The 24,526-nt window shown below is 47.3% G+C and overlaps 1 protein-coding gene across 1 annotated transcript in view; it reads left to right on the forward strand.

The window, feature by feature from the left end:
* megf11 (multiple EGF-like-domains 11) overlaps window positions 1-24,526 on the forward strand; it is a 341,293-nt gene that overhangs the window by 270,804 nt on the left and 45,963 nt on the right. The window contains exons 13-15 of the mRNA XM_070859342.1: window positions 9,842-9,988; window positions 12,429-12,563; window positions 23,814-23,942. Coding sequence (XP_070715443.1) covers window positions 9,842-9,988; window positions 12,429-12,563; window positions 23,814-23,942 — 411 coding nt within the window. The remainder of the gene's footprint in view (window positions 1-9,841; window positions 9,989-12,428; window positions 12,564-23,813; window positions 23,943-24,526) is intronic.

A 24,526-nucleotide genomic window follows, 5' to 3' on the forward strand; every position in this document is an offset into this window, starting at 1 on the left:
GCACATTGTTGGAGATTTGTCTTGTATCTAAACTGGGAGTTTTTGATGTAAATGTTGAGTGACTTGAGAAAAACTTGTCCCATTTCCTAGCACTGACATCATTCACCTGATGGGCCCAAAAACAACTGTAATGAAATGGGAGGAAGTTACACTTATAATATACTTCTCAGCTCAGTGTTACATCCCTTGTCTATTTACAGATCCCCATACTGACTCCCTTAAATGCAGTCTAACTCAGGCACACACAGATCAAAAATTATTTTCACAGAGAAGAAATAATTCAGCACAATACATGCAGGTATTAACTTTTAATCAAGAATATAGTTAGCAGCATGTGACAGGATGCAGGATTGTGCCCATAATTCCATTCATGGTGAGTTTTTAATCTGAACCATTATATTAGAGGGAATCCCGAGGTAGAGTCCTGGTACACGTGCAGCATTTTCAGAAATCTTGGGCGTGAAGGCAGATTTCCTGCCTGCTACCCCTAACCAGAGAATGCCCCCAAAATTGAGAACAAAAATTTTAATATTCTCATGAAGGATACGTGAAAATGACATTTCTTTAAAATATTGCAGAATACAGCTCCTTTAAAAAAAAATTGATGGGAAAAGATTAGAAGAACATGTTCATGTAGAAAACCGCTTCCATTTCTGTCGGCTTTATTACTTATCATTTATCAATTAGAAAACGTACCATAATAAAGATATCGGAAGTTGGAGGAGCATGTTCTGCTTTTAAAGTTGGAAACATTAGGGCCCTTAAGTAACTTGTGTCCTCCCCGCCATCTCAGTGTGCCTGTTGGTGATAAAAAGCCCCTCATTCTGAGTCTGCACCCAAGATCAGCAGCACTTACAGATTTGTGTAGCAGTAATAAAACATCTGCTCTGTTAATGTGACTAAAGAAAGTAAATCATCCCAGCCACAAATTTACATTACAATCTCCTTCCATCTGCAATACTTAATGCTGCATTCCTCAAGTAAGAAAGGCATAATGTTGAGTATAGAAATTTATCAAAGGTGTGGCACAGAGAGTTCGCAGAACTCAATTAGAGAAATTGCCAACCATGTCATCTTTGTATTTAATGATTAACTTGAAATGCTTTATCTCATCTGGTATAAAAATTCTTCTGATTGCTGTGTGCAGTGACTTTGTAAATGTGTTTGTGAAAATTTCCTCAGTAAGCTATATCTAACAAAATCTTAAACTTGCTCGAAAACAATGCATTTGCAGTGTTACCAGAAATATCAGACAGATGACATTTTCACAACCACATTTAAAATGTCACTATACACAACAATTGTCATGGAGCAGGCGGAGAATGGTGACGAACTTTTGGGGGCATCCGAAACGGAGGAGGACGCTCCATAGACCCTTGTGGTTGACAGTGTCAAAGGCCTTTGTAAGGTTGAAGAAGGCCATGTATAAGGGCTGGTGCTGTTCCCTGCACCGCAAGATCCCACAAATCCCCCGGGAGGACAGACGCACCAACATTAGCGTCCTCGATCAGCCAACATCCCCAGCATTGAAGCACTGACCACACTTAATTAGCTCTGCTGGGCAGGCCACATCGTTCGCATGCCAGACACGAGACTCACAAAGCAAGCGCTCTACTCTGAACTCCTTCACGGCAAACGAGCCAAAGGTGGGCAGAGGAAACGTTACAGGGACACCCTCAAAGCCTCCCTGAAAAAGTGCAATATCCCCACTGACACCTGGGAGTCCCTGGCCAAAGATCGCCTAAAGTGGAGGAAGTGCATCCGGGGGAGGGCGCTGAGCACCTCGAGTCTTGTTGCCGAGAGCATGCAGAAATCAAGCGCAGGCAGCGGAAAGAGCATACGGCAAACCAGTCCCACCCACCCTTTCCTTCAACGACTGTCTGTCCCACAGGGACTGTGGCTTTCGTATTGGACTGTTCAGCCACCTAAGGACTCATTTTAAGAGTGGAAGCAAGTCTTCCTCGAATCTGAGGGACTGCCTATGATGATGATGACACACAGCAACCAGAGGAATTCTTGCCTCCAATTGCTGATAAATTTAAATCTTCATACTTTTGGGCATCACCGATATGCAGTGCCATGGAATGGTAAAAGTAGTGTATTGAACATGTTCCCAACAATATTTGCAAATGTGCAAAACTATGGTAGATGAATTTCAATATAAATAAGTGTACAGTGTTACATAATTGAAGAAAAAAGAGTTATAGTTAATGAATGTTGTCAAAGTAGCTGAGAGACTAGAATGAGATCTGGAGGTGATAATACTCTCAACACTGACTGTATCCAGTCATCATAGAACAGCAATCAACAGAGCAAACACAAAATGCTTTACTGGGTCATCGTGCAATTCTCTGGTCAGGCTGTACCTTGAATAATGTGTTCAGTTCGGGTCAACAAGGCACAAGGGAATCATCCAGTTCCTGGGAATGATGAAAGGGCGAGATGGCTGAGTCCCACTGTTTGAAGAATGAATTATGAGGAACAGTTAGAGCAACAAAGCCTGGAAAAGACAGAGAATGTTGTAAAGGTATATAAGGTACTAAGTCAATTTGAAAAGGTTAATCTTGAGTATTATTTCATTACTGCAGGGCAGGGGGACATAGATACAATCTGGTAAAAGGCAAGTGCAGGACTAATGGCAGGGAGCACTTCTTCATAAAAATAGTTATCATCATCTGAAATAGTCTCCTGGGTCATCATCAACATAGGCAGTCCCTCGGGATCGAGGAAGATTTGCTTCCACTCTTAACATGAGTTCTTAGGTGGCTGTACAGTCCAATATGAGAACCACATTTTCTGTCACAGGTGGGACAGATAGTCGTTGAGGGAAAGGGTGGGCAGGGAGCCTGGTTTGCCGCACGCTCCTTCCGCTGCCTGCGCTTGATTTCTGCATGCTCTCGGTGGCGATACTCGAGGAGCTCAGTGCCCTCCCGAATGCACTTCCTCCACTTAGGGCGGTCTATGGCCAAGGACTCCCAGGTGTCAGTGGGGATGTCGTACTTTATCAGGGAGGCTTTGATGGTGTCCTTGTAATGTTTCCTCTGCCTGCCTTTGGCTCGTTTGCCGTGGACAAGTTCCGAGTAGAGCGCTTGCTTTGGGAGTCTCGTGTCTCACATGCGAACTATATGGCGGAGTTGATCAAGTGTGGTCAGTGCTTCAATGCTGGGGATGTTGGCCTGGACGAGGACACTAATTTTAGTGTGTCTGTCCTCCCAGGGGATTTGCAGGATCTTGCGGTGGTATTTCTCCAGCGACTTAAGGTGTCTGCTGTACATGGTTCATGTTTCTGAGCCATACAGGAGGGCGGCTATTACTGCGGCCCTGTAGACCAGGAGCTTGGTGACAGTCTTTAGGGACTGGTCTTCAAACACTCTTTTCCTCAGGCGGCCGAAGGCTGCATTGGCGCACTGGAGGCGGTGTTGGATCTCATCATCAATGCCTGCTCTTGTTGATAGGAGGCTCCCGAGATATGGGAAGTGGTCCACGTTGTCCAGGGCCACGCCTTGGATCTTGATGTTTGGGGGGGGGCAGTACTGCGCGGCGAGGACAGGCTGGTGTAGGACCTTTTGTCTTACTAATGTTTAGCATAAGGCCCATGCTTTCATACACCTCGGTAAATACGTCGACTATTCCTGGAGTTTAGCCTCTGTGTGTGCATCATCCGCGTACTGTAGCTCGACGACAGAGGTTGGTGTTATCTTGCACCTGGCCTGGCGATGGCGAAGGTTGAACAGCTTCGCACTGGTTCTGTAGTTTAGCTCCACTCCAGTGGGGAGCTTATCAACTGTGAGGTGGAGCATGCCAGTGAGGAAGATTGAGCAGAGGGTTGGGGCGATGATGCAGCCCTGCTTGACCCCGGTCCGGACATGAATTGGGTCTGTGATAGATCCGTTGGTAAGGATCACGGCTTGCATGTTGTCGTGGAGCAGGCAGAGTATGGTGACGAACTTTTGAGGGCATCCGAAATGGGGGAGGATGCTCCATAGACCCTCGCGGTTGACAGTGTCAAAGGCCTTTGTAAGGTCGAAGAAGGCCATGTATAAGGGCTGGCGCTGTTCCCTGCATTTTTCCTGCAGCTGTCGCGCTGCAAAAATCATGTCCGTTGTGCCCCGGAAGGGACGAAATCCGCACAGCGACTCCGGGAGGAGCTCCTCAGCCACGACTTTCCCAGTGGTTGATAGCAGGAAGATTCCTCTGTAGTTGCTGCAGTTGGACTTGTCCCCTTTTTTAAAGATGGTCACAATCACTGCATCTCTAAAATCTGCCGGCATGCTCTCCTCCTTCTAGATGTATTCCTCTGTAGTTGCCGCAGTCGGACTTGTCCCCTTTTTTAAAGATGGTCACGATCACTGCATCTCTAAGATCTCCCGGCATGCTCTCCTCCCTCCAGATGTATTCGTGCCAGTAGTGCCTCTCCGCCATACTTCAATGCCTCAGCAGGGATTCCATCCGTTCCCATAGCCTTATTGTTTTTTAGCTGTCTTATGGCCTTTTCTACCTCGTGCAGTGTTGGGGTCTCACTGAGGTGGTGGCGGGTAGCATGCTGCGGAATGGAGTCGAGAACACGTGAGTCAAAGGCAGAGTCTCGGTTGAGGAGATCTTCGAAGTGTTCCTTCCAGCGGGCCCTGACTGCCTCGGTGCCCTTGATGAGTGTTTCCCTGTTCTTGGCCAGGAGTGGGGTGGGGTCTTGGGAGTTTGGCTTGTATGTGGCCTTGACTGCAATGAGGAATCCTCGCAATCATGGCTGTTGGCCAGCTGCTGTATCTCCTGCGCTTTCTCCATCCACCACCTGTTCTTTAGGTCCCGAGTTTTTTGTTGGACCTTAGCCTTTAGCCGTCTGTATTGATGCTTTGCTGCTCCCGAGTTGGGTTGCTGTTTAAGGCTCAGAAATGCCCTGCGCATGCCGCCTATTAGTTCTTGAATCTCCTGATCATTCTCATCAAACCAGTCCTGGTGGTTCCTGGTTGAGTGACCGAGCGTCTCCTTGCAGAGACTGGTTATGGAGGCCTGGAGGGCAGACCAGACGTTGTGGGCATTCTGCGTCTCGGGGTCATCAAGGTTAGCTGTGAGGCGCTGACTGTAAAGGGCTCTCTTAGCTGGGTCCTTATGTTCCCCGGCATTGATGTTTTTGCGACACTGCTTCTGTTGCCCCCTTCGCTTTGGGGCTATGTTGATGTCAATAATGGATCTGATTAGGCGGTGGTCCGTCCAGCAGTCGTCAACTCCTGTCATGGCACGGGTGATGCGCACATCCTTGCGATCCCTGGCTCGGACGATGACGTAGTCAAGCAGGTGCCAGTGCTTGGAGCGAGGGTGTTGCCACGATGTCTTATATTTGTCCCTCTGGTGGAACAAGGTGTTGGTGATGACAAGTTCATACTCTAGACATTTTGTCAGGAGTAGGGTTCCACTGGAGTTGGCTTTCCCTACCCCCTCTCTGCCAATCACGCCTCCCCAGAGGTCTATGTCCCTGCCGACCCTGGCATTAAAGTCGCCGAGGAGGATCAGTTTGTCGCCCATGGGGATGCAGGTCAGGGATTTTTCGAGGTTGGAGTAAAAACCCTCTTTGGCCTCATCTGTTGCATCGAGTGTTGGGGCGTAAGCACTGATGACTGTGGCGCACTGGTTCTGGGATAGGGTGAGTCGAAGGACATGAGGCGTTCGTTAGTCCCGCAGGGGAAGTCTTTGAGGCGGTCGACCAGCTCGTTTTTCATGGCGAAGCCGACTCCATGGAGGCGGCGTTCTGCCTCTGGTCTCCCTTTCCAGAAGAAGGTGTAACCTCCATCTTGTTCTTTGAGCTGGCCTTCCCCTGCCCGCTGGGTCTCGCTTCGGGCTGTGGTGTCGATATCAAAGCGTCTAAGTTCCCGGGCAATTATGGCGGTGCGGCGTACCGGTCTGTCGATGTTGGGGTTGTCCATGAGGGTCCTGACGTTCCAGGTCCCGAACTTCATGTTAGAGGAGTGGAAGGTGCCTGTGCGTGATTTCTTTTAACGTGGGGTGATCGTTGCACGCCAGCTACCACACTGGCTTAGCTGAGCGAGGTCTTGGTCCAGTGGCAAGAGGGTCCAGGACGACTGGAGACCAGGCACTGTTATATGGGCCTAATTGCCTATAGCGAGGTGTTGGCTGCAGGCTCGGCGCTGGGTAGCGCCCTTGGTGGTAGGTGGTCCGAGGTTTGTTTGGGGGCAGAATTCAAGTTGAATATAATTAGATTCTGTAATGAGGGAAAGTTGGGACCTGCCTCATCTGTAACTATGTGACATCATCAGTGATTCAAAATGTGTAGATTGGGCAGCATGTGCGGAGTCTAGAAATGTGGTTCAGATCTGATATTTTTTATATTAATGTAAAATAAAAGCGAAATGTTTCCTAGAGTGGTAAGGTAATGGGTTTGCACTGAGGATTCCTCATATTTGAGTTCCCTTTCTCTGCTGTGCTGTCATAAGAAATCAGGTCAGGTACTTCATCACAGGAAGGGAATAATAATAGGAATGATCCCAGGGTGCCTTCAGCATAAGAACATAAGAAATAGGAGCAGGAGTCGGCCATTTGACCCCTTGAGCCTGCTCCGCCATTCAATAAGATCATGGCTGATCTGATCCTGGCCTCAACTCCACTTCCTTGCCTAACACCTTAGCATCTGGCTAAATAAGGCATTGGTAAATTGAGCCTCTCCTCATCCTATCAACCAGGAAGCTCGGTGACATGGGCATATTTCAGGAGGGGTAAAGGAGGTCGGAAATAATTTTTTAAATATTGTACATAGAGACATTTTTTGGGAGGGAGTTATCTTTATATGTTCCTCTGTAATGCCAGAGAGCTTTCTGGACGAGCACAGACACTTCCCACATGATGGGAATAAGGGGACTTGCTCTGCCACTCTGTATCTAGAATGGTGAATTGTTTTGTGCTCCTCGGTGCTCAGGAATGGGAAATGATTGCATCACGTGCCAGCATCAGGCACCCCCAGGCCAGCTATAGCAGAGATATAAATATTGATAAAGTTGCTTCTGTTCTGCCTCAACAATGTGCTTTAAGCTGAAACTCCGAATGCCCCCATTCTTGCTGCCTATCTGAATGATGTTTCCTTAATTCCAAATTATGGCAGTTTTATGCTGTGGATCCTGTCTATTGACATCTGAGATACAATTCACTTAAGACCCTTTCAGACAGAAAAGACTTTCATCCCATCAGTCTGGAGTAGCTTTCAACCCAAGGCCTGAGAGATGAAAAAGACTATGAAACTGTCCTCGCTGTGTGTCTCACCCTTTGATTTTTTCTCTCTATCTCTGTGTGAAAATGCCTTTTGCTGTGTGTGTTTTGCCCGTTCTGTGAAACCAAATGAAACTGACCAATCTCCATGACTAATGATTATTGACCAAATGAAACTGACTAATCTCTATGACTAATGATTATTTCAGACTGAATAAATAATCAGACTCGGGCTGCACAATGTTAAAGATCAGAAATGCAAGCTCTTCATTATTTTATTTAATTTTTGAGCTCATTAAACTAGTCAAAGGAAAACCATTACATCAAAAACTAATAGACAGAGAAGTTGATGTATATTTTTCTCCCTTATGCAATCGTTTTTTTTTTAAAGGAATTTCATTACATCTAATTTAATTGATTTTAGACTTTCATGACTACACTGTACCATCTCCAATTTAGAGTCACAAAAATGTTTATAGGGGGCATCCCAGGCCAATCGGACTCATGAACAATGGTGTTCTCCGCAGTGGCATCATGGGGAAGCATATAGCAGAGGTCAGCGACCTCCCAGTCCAAGGAATGGGCATAATGGCCCTGTGAACCTTCAGGAGCCCAGTGATCAGGTGGCAAAATTCAAATACTGCCTATTATGTCTGTGATGTACTTATGAATGACTCCATGAGGCAATGTGTTGTACTCAAACTGTAGTGACCTTGGTCCTTTATTCCAAACTCCAGAGTAAGGCACAAGTATGGTGTGCAGCCTTTTATACTGGACTCTGCCACCAGGGCAGGAAACTCCGGTCTCCACCAGTTGCACCCTCTAGTGGTGCCAGCATGTATGTACACAGTGTAAACCTTATTGACAGTACATCAGGTAAACAAGTCACCATCTTATGCAACCACACAGTGACTACACAGAGAGTACATCCATAGTCTGCATATGCAACATTGCCCAAACCAGTTGGTCTTGGTTTTGAATCAGTATGTGCACATGCTGCTGCACTCTGCCCTTCGTTCTACAAATACATGAGTGACAATTTTTAACTACCACCCGCCCTATTTATGCTGGAAAATGGGGTGGTCGGCAGTTCAAAATTAAACAAAAGAAATTGCTTGCTCCTTACCCAGCCGAGGCTACCGCCAATTCAATATTCAGGTGAGCCAGTAATTAGGGGATCAGCAGTCCCTCCTAAAATATGCAGGAGCTCACTTCATTATTCGAGTTAGGTCTTATGACGGTTATGGGACTACATTTCTATTTTTCAGTCTCAGCAGAGCATTCATGTTACCAGGCCCTGATTGGTCCAAGCAGCGATCCTTATAGGGATGACTGGAGGCCAAACACAAAATAATCCATTGTGGGGCCAAGAGGAGCAGGATTGTGACCAGTTGCTGGCCCCTTGAGTGCTTTCGTCCCTCACCCTCCTTTACAGGTTTATTCTGGTTCGGCTCAGCTATGGCGCCAATGAATTTCCCACTCCCCAGATTGGTGAGTTACCCGCCAGCATTCATTGAGCCCTTGGCAGGTTGCCAACACAATGGCATGGGGTGTCACGCTACTGGTATTGGGCAGGTGGCATCGGGCAGCATGCTCTGCAGTGTGGCGTCACATTTGTCTAGAACAGTGGGGTGGATTCCCACCGGGTTCTCCTGCTAATCCGCAGTAACTGCTGGAAGAGCCACAGAAACACGAAGTTTAGCTCTGGAAATTCACGGCCAATATGTTTTACTACAGATTTTTAATTTGCCGCAACTACTAACAGGTAAAGCGATATCCCTGCTGCCATGTATACTTGCTGAAATGGGTTACTGCCAAAGGGTCAGAACATGGTGGTCACAGGAAGAAGAAGTAACTGCTGCCTTATATCCATATTGTCGCCTGTGTCATATGGTCAACCAGAGTGCATACTACTTTGTTTTTTAATTAAATAAAAAAGGCCCTTTCCCCTTTCCTCCAGCCATTCAAATTATGTCGAAGATGGGGAGTTAGTAAGCTATTTCACTCTTTGAAACCCAGCGTCCATTTACTGGTTGGAGAGATCCCTACCCTCTGTCAGCTGCTGGTAGTAAGCTGTTAGCACCCTCGTCCCAAGGTGGAAACCCTGTGCTGAATCCTGGACAATGGGTCAATTGAATTGCAAGGGGGGGACCACATCAGTGGCAGTGCCCAGAATCACAAACTGGAATATCTGAGTGGTGCCACACCAAAGCAATGGCAAACAGCAAGGCCCAAAGGATATTCTCTCTTCTTCACCTCATCTGATTCCAATGGAGCAAGCGGTCTTCTTTGGGAAAGAATCAGTCGCTGCTGGGATTGATTATCTTTCCCCAGTAAAAGTTTGGGGCCTTTGAGGGCACAAAGGGCAGAATTCTTGAGATAGGCTAAACTGTCCTAGACATGGTTGGGGGGGTGGGGAAGAGAGAGCAGTGAAAAATCCACGCACGTTCCCCCCACTGGAATTTAAACGGCTACAACAAATGGGGAAGAATCCCGGCATCAGCAGGTTTCACTCCCCCACCCTCGGTGGAAATGAGACTACCCACCCTCTCCGGACCCTGGGCTACAGTCTCTGTCTTGACCAGTTCTATAAATGTGCTTCTTGTGTTTGTTCTGTTTCCTTTCGCAGGCATTCGTTGTGACAATGTGTGCTTGCAGGGGCGTTGGGGCCCTAACTGCTCCATTTCTTGTAACTGTGTCAATGGGGGTTCCTGCTCACCCGAGGATGGAACTTGTGAGTGTGCTCCTGGCTATCGAGGAGCCACGTGCCAGAGGAGTAAGTATAAAGCCTAACCTAGTGGGATTTCTATGGGTTTTTAAACATCTTTTCTCCTTCGCTCACTCGCTCTCCACGTATTATCCTTGGCAAGACGGTAGAGGCATTCTCCCTCACAAATGCCAGCTTAGGAATGGGCAATTCTGTCGTCTTGCGCATCCCCAATTTTAATCACTTCACCATCGGTGGCCGCGCTTTCAGCCATCTAGGCCCTAAGCTCTGGAATTCCCTCCCTAAACCTCTCCGCCTCTCTACCTCACTCTCCTCCTTTATCATCGCTCCTTATAACCTACCTCTTTGACCAACCTGTCCTAATATGTGTCTCGGTGTCAAATTTAATTATGCTCCTGTCAAGCATTTTTATTACGTTAAAGACACCATATAAATGCAAGTTGTTGTTGTCAACATAGTGTGAACCTATTAACTGTTAACCTGTTAACCTGTTAACTTCTCAAGCCCCAATAATATATACCTGGGAGTTACTACAAGGTTATAAACAAATTGTGTTTTCAAGTCACAAATTACATAGACCACTACTTTAAATCCTTTTCTACCACCTAATAGAATAGTGTTTTGTGTGTAGCAGATGCTGAATCAGAATTGATGATAGAGTCTCATCGGCAGTCCTTCAAATCAAGGATGACTTGCTTCCACGTCAAAAAGTTCACAGGTGTTTCAATGAAGGACCTGATATTCCAGATCCCGAACTACATCCTGAAGGGTGGAAGATGCCTGTACGTGGATTTTTTTAACGTGGGGTGACCATTGCACACCAGCCACCACACGGGCTTGACAGAGCTAGGTCTTGGTCCAGTGGCAAGGATTAACCAAGATGACTGGAGACCAGCTCTGCTGCACGGACCTAGTGCGCACACATATCAAAGTGTGGGCTGGCCCGTCTATACAGGCACCAATAACCGGAACAAAGTTCTTCCCAAGAAGTACTTTTCTGCTTTAGGAGTCATCTCAAAAACATGGAGGATGAAATCGCACTGTTGTGACATCATAGAAAGGAGGAACAAACTTGCATTTATATAGTACTTTTCACGTCAAACACGGCAGCCAATTTGCACACAGCAAGGCCCCACAATCAACAATAAGATAACTTACAAGTATTAATCCATTATTGATGGTGGTGAATAAACAATAAGTATTGGCCAGGACACCGGGATGAATTCCTTACTCTCCCTCGAATAGTGCCATGGGATCTTTTGCATCCACCTGAGAGGGCAGACGAGGCCTTGGTTTAACGTGTCATCCAAAAGACGGCACCTCCTACTGCATCGCTCCTTCAGTATTGCACTGGGAGTGTCAGCCTAGATTTTATGCTCAAAACCTGGAGTGGGCCTTGAACCCACAACCTTGTGGCTCAGAGGTGAGAGTGCTATCACTGAGCCAGAACGGCACTCCCAGGCAAACCTGGTCAGGGAATTATAATCCCTCTGCCTGTGATTTCTGTCCATTTACATTAATCAACAGAAAAGCAGACACTGCAGACCTGCAATTTCTAGTCCAGCATTGCCCAAGAACCTTGGGGTTGAAATTGCCCCTTTTTGCACCGCCTGTACACTAGCGCAGCGGCCCGGGGGGGCGCGAACGGGTTGCAAAACAATTTTCGCCCGGGGGCGTGCTACCGGCTCCCGCAAGATAGCGAAGGCGCTGCCACGGTAACGCCTCGCCCAGCCAGTAGCTCCCTGGGCCGCTGCACAACCAGCGACCGCTTCCCGCCCCGTGAGGGTATTGTCCTGCACCCCACAAGGCTGCCGTGAGCGGGTGTCAGCGCCAGCCTCGTGGGTCACGAACCGGGCCGACATCCGCTTGCTGGCGGAAGTTAAAGGGGAGGTGGGGAGCGCCCCGTGCCGCCATCTTAACGGTTTGGCCGACTCACCGGTCGGCGCGATGACTTCTTCTGTTGCATGGCCCGGGCCGCCATTGTGCAGCCTGACGTCCATTTTGGGTGGTGGGCTGCGGCCTCGGCATCACACCACTCTGGTGGCCCAATGGAGGCCATCAGAGGCCAAACAGAGTGTGCAGGGGCATTGAAACGCATTAGCGCGACGCAGAGCAGCCACGTAGCACTGACAAACGCGCCCCAGTAGCGTCCCAGGATCCGCCCCAACAGGAAGTGGAGCACGCGAGTTTGCATTCCACTTCCTGTGAGGGACGCTAACCACAATTTCATGGCCAGGGCCAGTCCTGCCCCGAATCGGTTAACACACCACCCTCCCCAATTGGGGTGCTGAGTAATTTCCAGCCAGGAGCGTCTGATTGGGAATCAGCCTTCAAACGAAATTGACTGACTTAATTTTTGCAAGTGCATTTTCCAGCATTTGATCATTTTTTGACTCAGTATTTTAAAACGAAAAAATATTGAACATGTTTTTGATCTTCGTCCTGAGTATTTTATTTTACTGTGTGAGCTATTTCTGTTTTCTTTCAGTCTGTTCTCCTGGATTTTATGGCCATCATTGCAACCAAGCTTGTCCCCAATGCGTGCACAGTAATGGGCCGTGTCATCACGTCACAGGTCACTGTGAGTGCTTGTCGGGCTTCACCGGTTCCCTCTGCAATCAAGGTAAGGTCTTGAATATGTTGGACTTGTATGTGTACAATAGAAGGCACTGAGTTCTGTATACTATCACAAAAGGTGAAGTCATTGCACTAAGATCACCTTCTGATCCTTCGCGCCAGTCGGCATCTCCAGAACACAGCAAGGCTGAGGTTAGAGATTCACTTTGTAAGGAACTGTGGAGTCGAAATTGCCCCTTTTTTTTAACCCCGTTAGCACCTCCGGGGGACGCTAACGGGGCTTTTGGCCCGGGCGAGGGGGAGTGATTGCACCTCCCGAGAAATTGCCCTGGAGGTTTCTGGGAGTGTCGTGCTGGTAGCACCAGGCCGGCGCACGCACAGCAATGACATCATCGCCTTGCCGTCGACCCCTCACTGTCCCGTGCTGACCCCTTTGCGACCCGTGGGGGAAATTGCCCAGGGGGCCAAAGCTGGCGGATATCCGCGGGCGGGGCGCCTCTTAAAGGAGAGGCCTTTAGCGCCTCGGGCTGCCATTTTAGTTTGTCAGCCGACTCTTGCATCGGCCCAACAATGGCGGCCCTCGCATTGACCGGGCCGCCATCATGCAGCCCAGCACTTGGTTATGGGTGGCAGGCCGCTGACCCGGTCGATTGCGTCCCTGGGGGCCCAGTGGCTGGCCGCTAAAGAGCCTGCAGAGAGTGCGCAGCGGCCCTTCCCTTTAACTGAAGGGGAGGGGCGTGCGGATGCTCCGCGTAGCGCTGGCCTCCTGAGCGCTGTGCTGGACTCAGCGCCAAATTCCCACCCCAGGAGCAACCCTCCAAGGAACCAGAGCGCTGGAGACAGCACTCCGCTTCCTTGCAGGTGTGCACGGCCCAATTCCGCATCGGGGGCGTGACCTCCGGGCCAGGTGCTAAAAGTCCCAGCCCGGAAGGTTACCGCCTCCAATTGGGACGCGGGGCAATTTCGGCCCCTGTGAATTTGAACCTGCTCATTCTCTCAACATTCCCTCCATTGTGCAGCGTTCTTTGATGTTGTGTGTCCTCTATTCTCACCTTCTCTAAAAGAGGTTAGCAGTGCGGCAAAGAAAGGGCATTGGCTCAGTGGAGCTAGTGTAGTGTTGCTTGGAGCCACTTTCTCCGTGCATGTGGACAGAGTTCCTTAAAGGGTGGTTCAGGCAATTACCCAACTGTCTTTGGGATCCGTGCCTGGTTCACCTGATTAAATTGCAGGTGTCACTTGAGGGTATCCAAAATACCTTGCAAGATATTTCTGCAGTGCCATCATAGCAACATAGGAACAGGAGTAGGCCGTTCATCCCCTCACACCTGATCCCCTTGATCAGTGTCTGCATCCTGCTCTTGAGGGATGGTCTGTTCCTCCATGGTTAGGTCTGTTTGTGTTGCAGTGTTGTATGGTATGTAGCAGATGTCAATGATCCTGGAACCCTTGATGGGCTATACTGTAAGGCACCCCTAATCTGTCAAGGCGTATGAAGCACTGCTCCAAGATCCCATTGGTGTGTTCCATAGCGATCCTGGCCATTGAAGGGCCTTGTCGTTTCTGCGTCCTTCTTTTGTCTGTGACCACTGGAAGGGTTGTTAGTTTTGTCTGACGATTATAGTCTCTGAGGAACTATCCATGTGGTCTACCCTCAGTTGAAGTAAGCCTGACACAGATGGTTTAAACTGACAGTGTTGTGATTGCTGCCGAGGAAGTGAATGTAATGATCCAGTGTTCCTGGTCACTGACCAGCTGCACATTGATGGACTCAAATCCCCTTCTGTTCAAATAGGCCATTGCATTGTGCCAAGGGGCCTACATGCATGCCATTAATAACCCCTGTACGTTGGTAAATCCTGCAATGTAGTGAAATTGGGCAGCCGTGTCATGCTGCTGTTGCAGTTCAACAGCAAATGAGATGAAAGTGTTAATCCTGCTGAACGATGCCTCAGTCGCCTGTTGAAACATCTCTGGACAGCTTGCAGAGGCAATTTTCCTTCATTATGGGCAGGTACCTTTGCAAACAGCTCAGTAACTGAGCAGGAACCCAGCAGCTTTCTGTGATTTTTCGAGCACGTCACCAGCAGGAGGTTACAATCTTTTGTGTATTTGTATCTGTGCTCTGGATTGTGTGTCCTCAAAACTATTCTCCCCTCCCTAATCTGTTAGTCCTCCCCATTCTTTCGGGCTAGTTTCAAAAGACTTTCCTGGCAGCGGAGCCTCATTAGCAGTGAGCATGGGTAGGAGAATCTAACAAGATGTTACATCGGCAGCAACTCCGTGCAGGATTATCGCTTTGATCGTTCTCTGAAATGTGTTTAATTTTGTTCCCGTGGCACTTTACCTGAATGCAGAGTCAAGCTTGTTAGCAACTTTAATTGCAGGTTTCTCATGATCGCTCCATTTTTCCCCAAATATTTCACTTGCCAATTTCATAAAGTTTTTATCCACAGTCATTAAACAGAGATTAAATATAGATTAATACCATGAATTCCCAGAACAGTAAAAATCAGCGGTGTACTATGAAATAAATCATCTGAAGGATGATTTGATGTGCTTTGCTCTGCTGTAGAATCTCTGTCATGTGCGACTTAAAACGAGAAGAGTCTCTAATTGACTGAGGGCTTAATCTGCCAAATGAGTGGTCTTGGGGCCAATTTGATTGTTGGATCAGAAGCCTAAGAAGAGTTATGTATCACCTCTAGGCTGGATGCTGATTAACTAAAATGAAGATCACAGAGAAAGTTCTCTGAAAAGTTGTATATTTTTGTAAACTAAAGTGTGTAACAACCCATTAAATTCTGTTTAAAATGAACACAACTGAGTTTGAAATAGTTTCACAAATTGCAGTAAACAGTGAGTAATGCACATCTGGGAGGGGTTCCAGCGATTTATAAAGCATTAATGAATATATGGATGGGGAGTGAGACAAGATGGTAATATAATTACGAAATTCAGATAGTTTATATGCTGAATAATGGATACCTAATCTAATTAGTGTACTCATGTTTGGACATATATTGTGTCTGAAAGCATTTGTTTTTTCCAAGTTTATCTCCTTCCCCCAGCTCTTGAAGGCATTGACTCCCATCACTGGGGTACGGTTCCAGAGGCACTGATCATCGTCGGGTACCTAACCCAAGTGGCCATTATTGATGTGTCAGTCTTGACAATGAGTGCCAGCAAGTTTCCAGCTGTGGAGGATTTCACAGCTGAGACTGATCCTGCCCTTTCCTTGTAACCACACACACTGACCCGGCAGGGGTTCCTGGATGTTGAATAGGAGCTGGTCCCCTGGTGACTTTCTCTTTCCTATCGCAGACACTGAGACCAGGTATACTCTCCCACACTGTCAACAAACTCATCACAAACAAGGGACCTTCCGGGCTGGAAGCTTCTGAAGACAAATTTTATGTAATTATTTTTTTCTAATGATGTTTCGTCACTTCTGCATTATGGATACTGATATTTCAGTCATGGACATTCACCGACACATTTCCAGTCTCAAGAGCCAGAAAATAGCTCTGCTTCTTTATTTTTCTATTAATCCAGTTCTGTAAATATACGGCCGGATGATTTCCCCATCCTCCCTGCGCACAATATGGTTTCAGACTTCCCCACCAGCTCAGGCACAAATCCCCCCCGACCCCCCCCCACAAATAGAAAACACCACGATATTCAACAAACAAATCCATAACATCCACCCAATAAAATAAAAATATTGCAACAGCTGTGTGGCACAAAAGCAAAATACTGCGGATGCTGGAATCTGAAATAAAAACAGAATGCTGGAAATCTCAGCGGGTCAGGCAGCATCTGTGGAGAGAGAAACAGAGTTAACGTTTTGGGTAGATGACCCTTCATCAGAATCTGTGTGGTACTATTTTCAGTTTGGGGCTCCACGTTATCAGAAGGATGTTGAGGCATTAGCGAGGATACACACAGGTTCACGAGGATGCTGCCTCGCGTGAGGAAATATAAATACAAAGAAAAACTTGGAAAATTGCGGCTGTTTTTGTTAGAACAGAGGAGATTAAAGGGTGACTTGATAGAAGGAGTTTAAAATGATGAAAGGATGGAACAGAGTCGATAGAAACAGAACGTTTTCAATAACTGGAGGGTTTAGAATCAATAGAGACATAGACATAGAGACATAGAAAATAGGTGCAGGAGTAGGCCATTCAGCCCTTCTAGCCTGCACCGCCATTCAATGAGTTCATGGCTGAACATGCAACTTCAGTACCCCCTTCCTTCTTTCTCGCCATACCCCTTGATCCCCCTAGTAGTAAGGACTTCATCTAACTCCCTTTTGAATATATTTAGTGAATTGGCCTCAACTACTTTCTGTGGTAGAGAATTCCACAGGTTCACCACTCTCTGGGTGAAGAAGTTTCTCCTCATCTCGGTCCTAAATGGCTTATCCCTTATCCTTAGACTGTGACCCCTGGTTCTGGACTTGCCCAACATTGGGAACATTCTTCCTGCATCTAACCTGTCTAAACCCGTCAGAATTTTAAACGTTTCTATAAGGTCCCCTCTCATTCTTCTGAACTCCAGTGAATACAAGCCCAGTTGATCCAGTCTTTCTTGATAGGTCAGTCCCACCATCCCGGGAATCAGTCTGATGAATCTTCGCTGCACTCCCTCAATAGCAAGAATGTCCTTCCTCAAGTTAGGAGACCAAAACTGTACACAATACTCCAGGTGTGGCCTCACCAAGGCCCTGTACAACTGTAGCAACACCTCCCTGCCCCTGTACTCAAATCCCCTCGCTATGAAGGCCAACATGCCATTTGCTTTCTTAACCGCCTGCTGTACCTGCATGCCAACCTTCAATGACTGATGTACCATGACACCCAGGTCTCATTGCACCTCCCTTTTTCCTAATCTGTCACCATTCAGATAATAGTCTGTCTCTCTGTTTTTACCACCAAAGTGGATAACCTCACATTTATCCACATTATACTTCATCTGCCATGCATTTGCCCACTCACCTAACCTATCCAAGTCACTCTGCAGCCTCATAGCATCCTCCTCGCAGCTCACACTGCCACCCAACTTAGTGTCATCCGCAAATTTGGAGATACTACATTTAATCCCCTCGTCTAAATCATTAATGTACAATGTAAACAGCTGGGGCCCCAGCACAGAACCTTGCGGTACCCCACTAGTCATTGCCTGCCATTCTGAAAAGTACCCATTTACTCCTACTCTTTGCTTCCTGTCTGACAACCAGTTCTCAATCCACGTCAGCACACTACCCCCAATCCCATGTGCTTTAACTTTGCACATTAATCTCTTGTGTGGGACCTTGTCGAAAGCCTTCTGAAAGTCCAAATATACCACATCAACTGGTTCTCCCTTGTCCACTTTACTGGAAACATCCTCAAAAAATTCCAGAAGATTTGTCAAGCATGATTTCCCTTTCACAAATCCATGCTGACTTGGCCTTATCATGTCACCTTTTTCCAAATGCGCTCTATGACATCCTTAATAATTGATTCCATCATTTTACCCACTACTGAGGTCAGGCTGACCGGTCTATAATTCCGTTTTCTCTCTCCCTCCTTTTTTAAAAAGTGGGGTTACATTGGCTACCCTCCACTCGATAGGAACTGATCCAGAGTCAATGGAATGTTGGAAAATGACTGTCAATGCATCCGCTATTTCCAAGGCCACCTCCTTAAGTACTCTGGAATGCAGTCCATCAGGCCCTGGGCATTTATCGGCCTTCAATCCCATCAATTTCCCCAACACAATTTCCCGACTAATAAAGATTTCCCTCAGTTCTTCCTCCTTACTAGACCCTCTGACCCCTTTTATATCCGGAAGGTTGTTTGTGTCCTCCTTAGTGAATACCGAACCAAAGTACTTGTTCAATTGGTCTGCCATTTCATTGTTCCCCGTTATGACTTCCCCTGATTCTGACTGCAGGGGATCTACGTTTGTCTTTACTAAACTTTTTCTCTTTACATATCTATAGAAACTTTTGCAATCCGCCTTAATGTTCCCTGCAAGCTTCTTCTCGTACTCCATTTTCCCTGCCCTACTCAAACACTTTGTCCTCCTCTGCTGAGTTCTAAATTTCTCCCAGTCCCCGGTTTCGCTGCTATTTCTGGCCAATTTGTATGCCACTTCCTTGGCTTTAATACTATCCCTGATTTCCCTTGATAGCCACGGTTGAGCCACCTTCCCTTTTTTATTTTTACGCCAGACAGGAATGTACAATTGTTGTAGTTCATCCATGTGGTCTCTAAATGTCTGCCATTGCCCATCCACAGTCAACCCCTTAAGTATCATTCGCCAATCTATCCTAGCCAATTCACGCCTCATACCTTCAAAGTTACCCTTCTTTAAGTTCTGGACCATGGTCTCTGAATTAACTGTTTCATTCTCCATCCTAATGCAGAGTTCCACCATATTATGGTCACTCTTCCCCAAGGGGCCTCGCACAATGAGATTGCTAATTAATCCTCTCTCATTACGCAACACCCAGTCTAAGATGGCCTCCCCCCTGGTTGTTTCCTCGACATATTGGTCTAGAAAACCATCCCTTATGCACTACAGGAAATCCTCCTCCACTGTATTGCTTCCAGTTTGGCTAGCCCAATCTATGTGCATATTAAAGTCACCCATTATAACTGCTGCACCTTTATTGCATGCACTCCTAATTTCCTGTTTGATGCCCTCCCCAACATCACTACTACTGTTTGGAGGTCTGTACACAACTCCCACTAACGTTTTTTGCCCTTTGGTGTTCTGCAGCTCTACCCATATAGATTCCACATCATCCAAGCTAATGTCTTTCCTTACTATTGCATTAATCTCCTCTTTAACCAGCAATGCTACCCCACCTCCTTTTCCTTTTATTCTATCCTTCCTGAATGTTGAATACCCCTGGATGTTGAGTTCCCAGCCCTGATCATCCTGGAGCCACGTCTCCGTAATCCCAATCACATCATATTTGTTAACATCTATTTGCACAGTTAATTCAACCACCTTATTACGGATACTCCTTGCATTAAGACACAAAGCCTTCAGGCTTGTTTTTTTAACACCCTTTGTCCTTTTAGAATTTTTCTGTACAGTGGCCCTTTTTGTTCTCTGCCTTGGGTTTCTCTGCCCTCCACTTTTCCTCATCTCCTTTCTGTCTTTTGCTTTTGCCTCCTTTTTGTTTCCCTCTGTCTCCCTGCATTGGTTCCCATCCCCCTGCCATATTAGTTTAACTCCATGGATAGATACAAGATTCAACTTAGAGTTTTAGAACCGAGCACAAGAAGCATTTTTATACAGAGGATTGTGAGGCTGTGGAATGAACACATGCAGAGACCATGGCAATGTTTGAGAATGGGTTAGGTTGGTGGGGTTGAAGGAAAGGGGAATAAAGGGACATGGGAACAGGGTGAATATATGGGATTAGAACTACTACTGGTGTGGAAATAAACACCAACACAGACTGGTCGGGCCGAAGGCAGAAGACAGATTTCTGTCTAATTCTGTTTACCGAGGCTGCTGCAGTTATTCATTTCTCAGTTCTCAATATGTCTGTTCGCTCAATCCCCTCCATTCCCTCAGATTGGGAACGTTTCCCCTAGGTATTTTGTGACGGGTTGCTGATTTGGCAATCCAAGCACGTGATTGCATTTCTTGATATTTGCTCGTACATGCCTGCCCTCACCTGCCCTTTGTTCATTCTCTCGCATTCTGCTCCCTCGGGAATTCTCTCACTGGTTGCTCAGAAATGCCTTTTATTACACCTGCGAATACCCTTGGCAGCCCTGAGCAGAGACGCACACAGAGCCCGATTTCCATAATACAGAGTGGCATGCCTTTTACTTTGCCACTTTGCATTATCGAGTCAATAGGTTGCCAACGCTGTAAGCATGAAATTCACAACCAAGTCTATTGACTTCCTCACAGCACCGGCCTTGAAACAGTTTTAACCTCTTCCCCCTCAGATTTGGCCTTGACTACCTCATGGGCATAGGGAAAATATTAGAGAGCGTGTCACCTCTGAATACTGCACTCAAGCACCTGTTAGCAGCCAGAGAGCAGCAATGGGCATGGGCTGGAAGTCTGCCTATCCCCTTGGCTGAGGGAATGGTGCGTGGTGTAAAGAAACCTGGAATGCGGAACAGAAAAGCCGGAGTAACTTGCAAAAAAACCCAACAAGGCGCAAAGTATAATAATAATGTTTCTGAAAAAGATAACAGAAGGATAACAATACATTAGCAAATGTTGTAATGAGAAGATGCATTCATATATTTTACTGAAAATAAAGGGTTAACAATGTCTGTTACTGATTTGCCATTTTTAAATTCCATTTTTGAAACTAGAAATTTCTGATGACTCCCAAATGCTGATGAAGTTGGCTGCTCACTGCTCTAAACAGCAGTTCTCACTTACACCGCTCTTCCTTCACATGAGGGAAAGAAAGCCATTTCTAAAAGATTCTTTTCAGGCTTCAGGAATTTCCTCGAAGCTGCACTTCAAAAAAAGTTTCAGGATCGGGAGCAGAAGCAGGGGCAGGAGTGAGTCCGAGGGATGGGACCAGGACTGGGAGAGGGAGCAGGAGCAGGGAAGGGAGTGGGACCGAGGGATGGGACCAGGACTGAGAGAGGGAGCAGGACCAGGAATAGGGCGGGAGAGGGAGCGGGACCATAGAGACATAGAAAATAGGTGCAGGAGTAGGCCATTCGGCCCTTCGAGCCTGCACCGCCATTCAATGAGTTCATGGCTGAACATGCAACTTCAGTACCCCATTCCTGCTTTCTCACCATACCCCTTGATCCCCCGAGTAGTAAGGACTACATCTAACTCCTTTTTGAATATATTTAGTGAATTGGCCTCAACAACTTTCTGTGGTAGAGAATTCCACAGGTTCACCACTCTCTGGGTGAAGAAGTTTCTCCTCATCTCGGTCCTAAATGGCTTACCCCTTATCCTTAGACTGTGTCCCCTGGTTCTGGACTTCCCCAACATTGGGAACATTCTTCCTGCATCTAACCTGTCTAAACCATCAGAATTTTAAACGTTTCTATGAGATCCCCTCTCATTCTTCTGAACTCCAGTGATTACAAGCCCAGTTGATCCAGTCTATCTTGATATGTCGGTCCCGCCATCCCGGGAATCAGTCTGGTGAACCTTCGCTGCACTCCCTCAATAGCAAGAATGTCCTTCCTCAAGTTAGGAGACCAAAACTGTACACAATACTCCAGGTGTGGCCTCACCAAGGCCCTGTACAACTGTAGCAACACCTCCCTGCCCCTGTACTCAAATCCCCTCGCTATGAAGGTCAACATGCCATTTGTTTTTCCCACCAAAGTGAATAACCTCACATTTATCCACATTATACTTCATCTGCCATGCATTTGCCCACTCACCTAACCTATCCAAGTCACTCTGCAGCCTCATAGCATCCTTCTCGCAGCTCACACTGCCACCCAACTTAGTGTCATCCGCAAATTTGGAGATACTACATTTAATCCCCTCGTCTAAATCAATGTACAATGTAAACAGCTGGGGCCCTAGCACAGAACCTTGCGGTACCCCACTAGTCATTGCCTGCCATTCTGAAAAATACCCATTTACTCCTACTCTCTGCTTGCTGTCTGCCAACCAGTTCTCAATCCACATCAGCACACTACCCCCAATCCCATGTGCTTTAACTTTGCACATTAATCTCTTAAGTGGGACCTTGTCGAAAGCCTTCTGAAAGTCCAAATACACCACATCAACTGATTCTCCCTTGTCCACTCTACTGGAAACATCCTCTAAAAATTCCAGAAGATTTGTCAAGCATGATTTCCCTTTCACAAATCCATACCCCTGGTTTCCCTTCTCCTGTGGTGACAGTCAGTGCCTGCCCCCCTGAGCATCCAAAAATAATGGCTTCTTCAGTCTCTCCCCAGTAGCCGATGCACATTCTGATGTAAGTGCACAGGAGCAGGATTTTCCTCATCTCTGGTTCCTCTTCTGAAAGACAAAACCTCATTTGGTTCAAAAATCCTGAGCCCCCTGGCTCATCCCTCCGCCATTTTCCACTCTGTCTACACCTCACAGTGCCTCTGCACGGGTTTAAACTGTGTGTGCCTATCGGTCTGACCGCAAACTGCAATTTTACTGTGGAAATCAAGGGGTTTCAACTAATAAACACTTGAAGCAACAAACAAACCTTACACAAAAGAGGAAGTGAGAGAAAAAAAAGGAAGTCCCGGCTTCCGATCCTATTGGCTCAAAAGCCTCACTGTTATACTCCCTATATTGCAGAGGCCACCTGAGCCCCACTACACTTGAGAAATCTTGATATATATATGTACACACCTACTGCTCTCCTTTTTAACCTGCTTGCCACCCTTCCCAGGTGACTGTGCTAATCCCTGGGACGCTCCTTGGTTTTCCTTTTATGCGGGGGAATGTAGGGGGGTGACCACCTCTCCTTTGGCCTCTTGGGCCGGACCGACCTCTGCGGCCTCTCTGTCTCCCTGCCAAGGTGTCCCCTGAGTTTGGGGTGGTGTTTACTGGGCTGATACAGCCCCTCACCCCCTCCAGGGATGGTTCACTGCCTCGGGAGCAACGAAAATTCCCCCGGCAGGCTCCTCACTGCCAGGGACTCCCGTACACCCTGGGGGCTTTGGGTTGTACAAGGGTACAACCACTTGCAGTTGATACTGTCACAGCGTTTCCTCTGTTCTTCTAGGGACCACTCACTACTGGGACCCGCCGCCACCCTCTCTCCTGCAGGCTCTGGGCTGTCTGCACCAAAAGCTAGGCTATCCCCGATAGGCTCCTCTCTGTTGGCGGCCCCTTCCTCCGGTACAATCCCTTCCCTGTCAGGAGACTCTCGTTCTTCCAGGGATCACTCACTGCTGGGACCTGCCGCCACTATCTCGCTTGCAGGCTCTGGGCTGTCCGCACCGAAGGCTAGGCTAGCCCCGACAGGCTCCTCACTGTGACTGGGACCAGGACTGGGAGAGGGAGCAGGAGAAGGAGCAGGGGAGGGAGCGGGACCAGGAATAGGGCGGGGAAGGGAGCGGGACCAAGACTGGGAGAGGGAGCAGGAGCAGGAGCAGGGAAGGAAGCGAGACCAGGAACAGGGTGGGGGAGGGAGCAGGACCAGGACTGGGAGAGGAAGAGGGAGTAGTGACAGGAGCAGGACTGGGAGTGGGAGCGGGAGTGAGGACATCTCCAAGGAAATTCCAGGCCTGTAATAAATAATTTTACTAAGCTAATAAAAATCTTACTTGTCAGCGCCTTGTTAATGTATCTGGTGTGCATTTTGTTTACCTTTCCACAGTATGTGCTAGTGGAAGATTTGGCAAGAGCTGTTCTGGCACTTGCTTCTGCTCAAACAATGGCACGTGTAATCCTATTGATGGCTCCTGTCAGTGTTACCCAGGCTGGATCGGAAAGGATTGTTCCCAAAGTAAGTGATAGAATGATTTGCATTTTGCAGAGCCATATCAGCTCTCCGAAATATCTCAAAGCACTTTATATACAATGAATGACTTTGACTTCAGTGACTGGTGTTATGCAGGCGAATGTCATGACAGTCAAAACTGAACATGGAAGATTTGGATTTGTGCTATTTTTAAAAAAATGCACAATTCTGAGTCCCAACTATCCCTGAAATTCCAGCCCTGTGTGTTACTGATTTTTCTGAAACCCGGACCATTTACAGCCCATTGAAGCAGACCGTGGTACAAAATACCCCGCGTGCATGGAGACAAAACTTTGTCTGAACTCAGTCACAGAAAATGCTGCACAAACACCCCTGGAGCCCCCAGAGGCAGCGACACTTTCCTCGGGGGAGATCATTGACAGGTCACCAAGCTGCTCTCATGCACCCCCTACTGAAAAACAAGAGCATTGGCAAAGGTGCAGGAGAAGATCGTCTACCAGGTAGGGATGTGCTGCATAGTGTGGATCATCCTTAAATGAGGGGGAAATTAACAAAAAGGAATGAAAACAAAATTGTTGTGGAGGTTGTCTGCATTTTGAATTTCACAA

Source organism: Pristiophorus japonicus, chromosome 17 (assembly GCF_044704955.1).
Source record: "Pristiophorus japonicus isolate sPriJap1 chromosome 17, sPriJap1.hap1, whole genome shotgun sequence".
In the NCBI taxonomy this organism is placed as follows: domain Eukaryota; kingdom Metazoa; phylum Chordata; class Chondrichthyes; family Pristiophoridae; genus Pristiophorus; species Pristiophorus japonicus.